This window comes from Aplysia californica, unplaced genomic scaffold (genome assembly GCF_000002075.1).
Source record: "Aplysia californica isolate F4 #8 unplaced genomic scaffold, AplCal3.0 scaffold00026, whole genome shotgun sequence".
Taxonomy (NCBI): Eukaryota; Metazoa; Mollusca; class Gastropoda; order Aplysiida; family Aplysiidae; genus Aplysia; species Aplysia californica.
In genome coordinates this window covers 1,863,021-1,864,072 of record NW_004797296.1, presented here as the reverse complement: position 1 = coordinate 1,864,072, position 1,052 = coordinate 1,863,021, and the positions used below count along the sequence as shown (strand labels likewise).

General features: G+C 37.0%; 1 protein-coding gene across 1 annotated transcript in view; it reads right to left on the bottom strand.

Annotated features, from left to right (window-relative positions):
- LOC101860716 (flavin-containing monooxygenase 5) overlaps nucleotides 1–1,052 on the bottom strand; it is a gene marked incomplete at its 3' end in the record, with an annotated part of 40,151 nt that overhangs the window by 6,758 nt on the left and 32,341 nt on the right. Inside the window, 1 exon segment of the mRNA XM_035973214.1 lies at nucleotides 22–194. Within this exon segment, the coding sequence (XP_035829107.1) occupies nucleotides 22–194 (173 nt within the window).

Below are 1,052 nucleotides of genomic sequence, written 5' to 3'. Positions count from 1 at the left end.
AATTATATCATTATTACTCACCCTTTTCAGAAAAGCTTCGGACGTTGGATTTGACCTTGATCATCCCGGCTGCGATCCTGTTGGGCAGCTCGTCGTTCACGGTTGGGTGAGTGGAGCCGGGTGGGTGGTCGGGAGTCATGCCGTAGAAGTCGTGGTCAAAGCGCTCAGTCAGCTGCTGCTTGATCTTTTTGTGCCTAGACAACGAATGATACGTAAAGATGAAGATGATGATGATGATAATAATGATAATGATAGTGTTCATGATAATTATAATGATAATGATGATGATGATGATGACAATAATCATCATCATCATCATCATCATCATCATCATCATCATCATCATCATCATCATCATCATCATCATAATTGCAATAATGATAAATAAGTAGATAAATAAATAAATTTTAAAAAATAAATAAAATAATAATATACAAATAATAAGCAGCATTTGAATGGCGCCAATTCCTGCTCATCAGCAAGCTATACGCGCTTTAAAATCTACTAGCCCAGCACACCTGATAGCAACTGAAACAATCTCATTTTCACAGGAAGCATGATTTTATAGTGCAAGCTGCCATTTTATAGGCTATACATGTAAAACACTAACACACTTGATCAGCTATGCCCTTGAAAATAGAATGGTCTATCTTCACTGTTGATGAAGCAGATGGCTAAATTCTAAGCAGCTAATTTGAAGGATTTTCTTGTTACTATACCACAAGTTTAATATATAGTTCTATTTTCTTTTAGATGGAGAGAAAAACGACTAAATGTGTCAAAATTCTGCACCCAAGACAAACAAATCTCCGGCAAACAAAATGAAAAGTAAAAAAGCACAATACATGTACTTTGGTCATATAAAACGCCTTGACCATAATGAAGGAGATGTGGGGCACAAGGGCTAAGGGTTAGTTTTTTAAAGTTTTAGTAGAGGTTTGTTTGTTTAGTATAGGGTTTTACGGCGCTCGCAACTGCATAAGGTCATATGAGCGCGCGGGACACACCTAATACTTTTTCGTTGGTAGGAAATTTTGAATTTTGACCGGGTG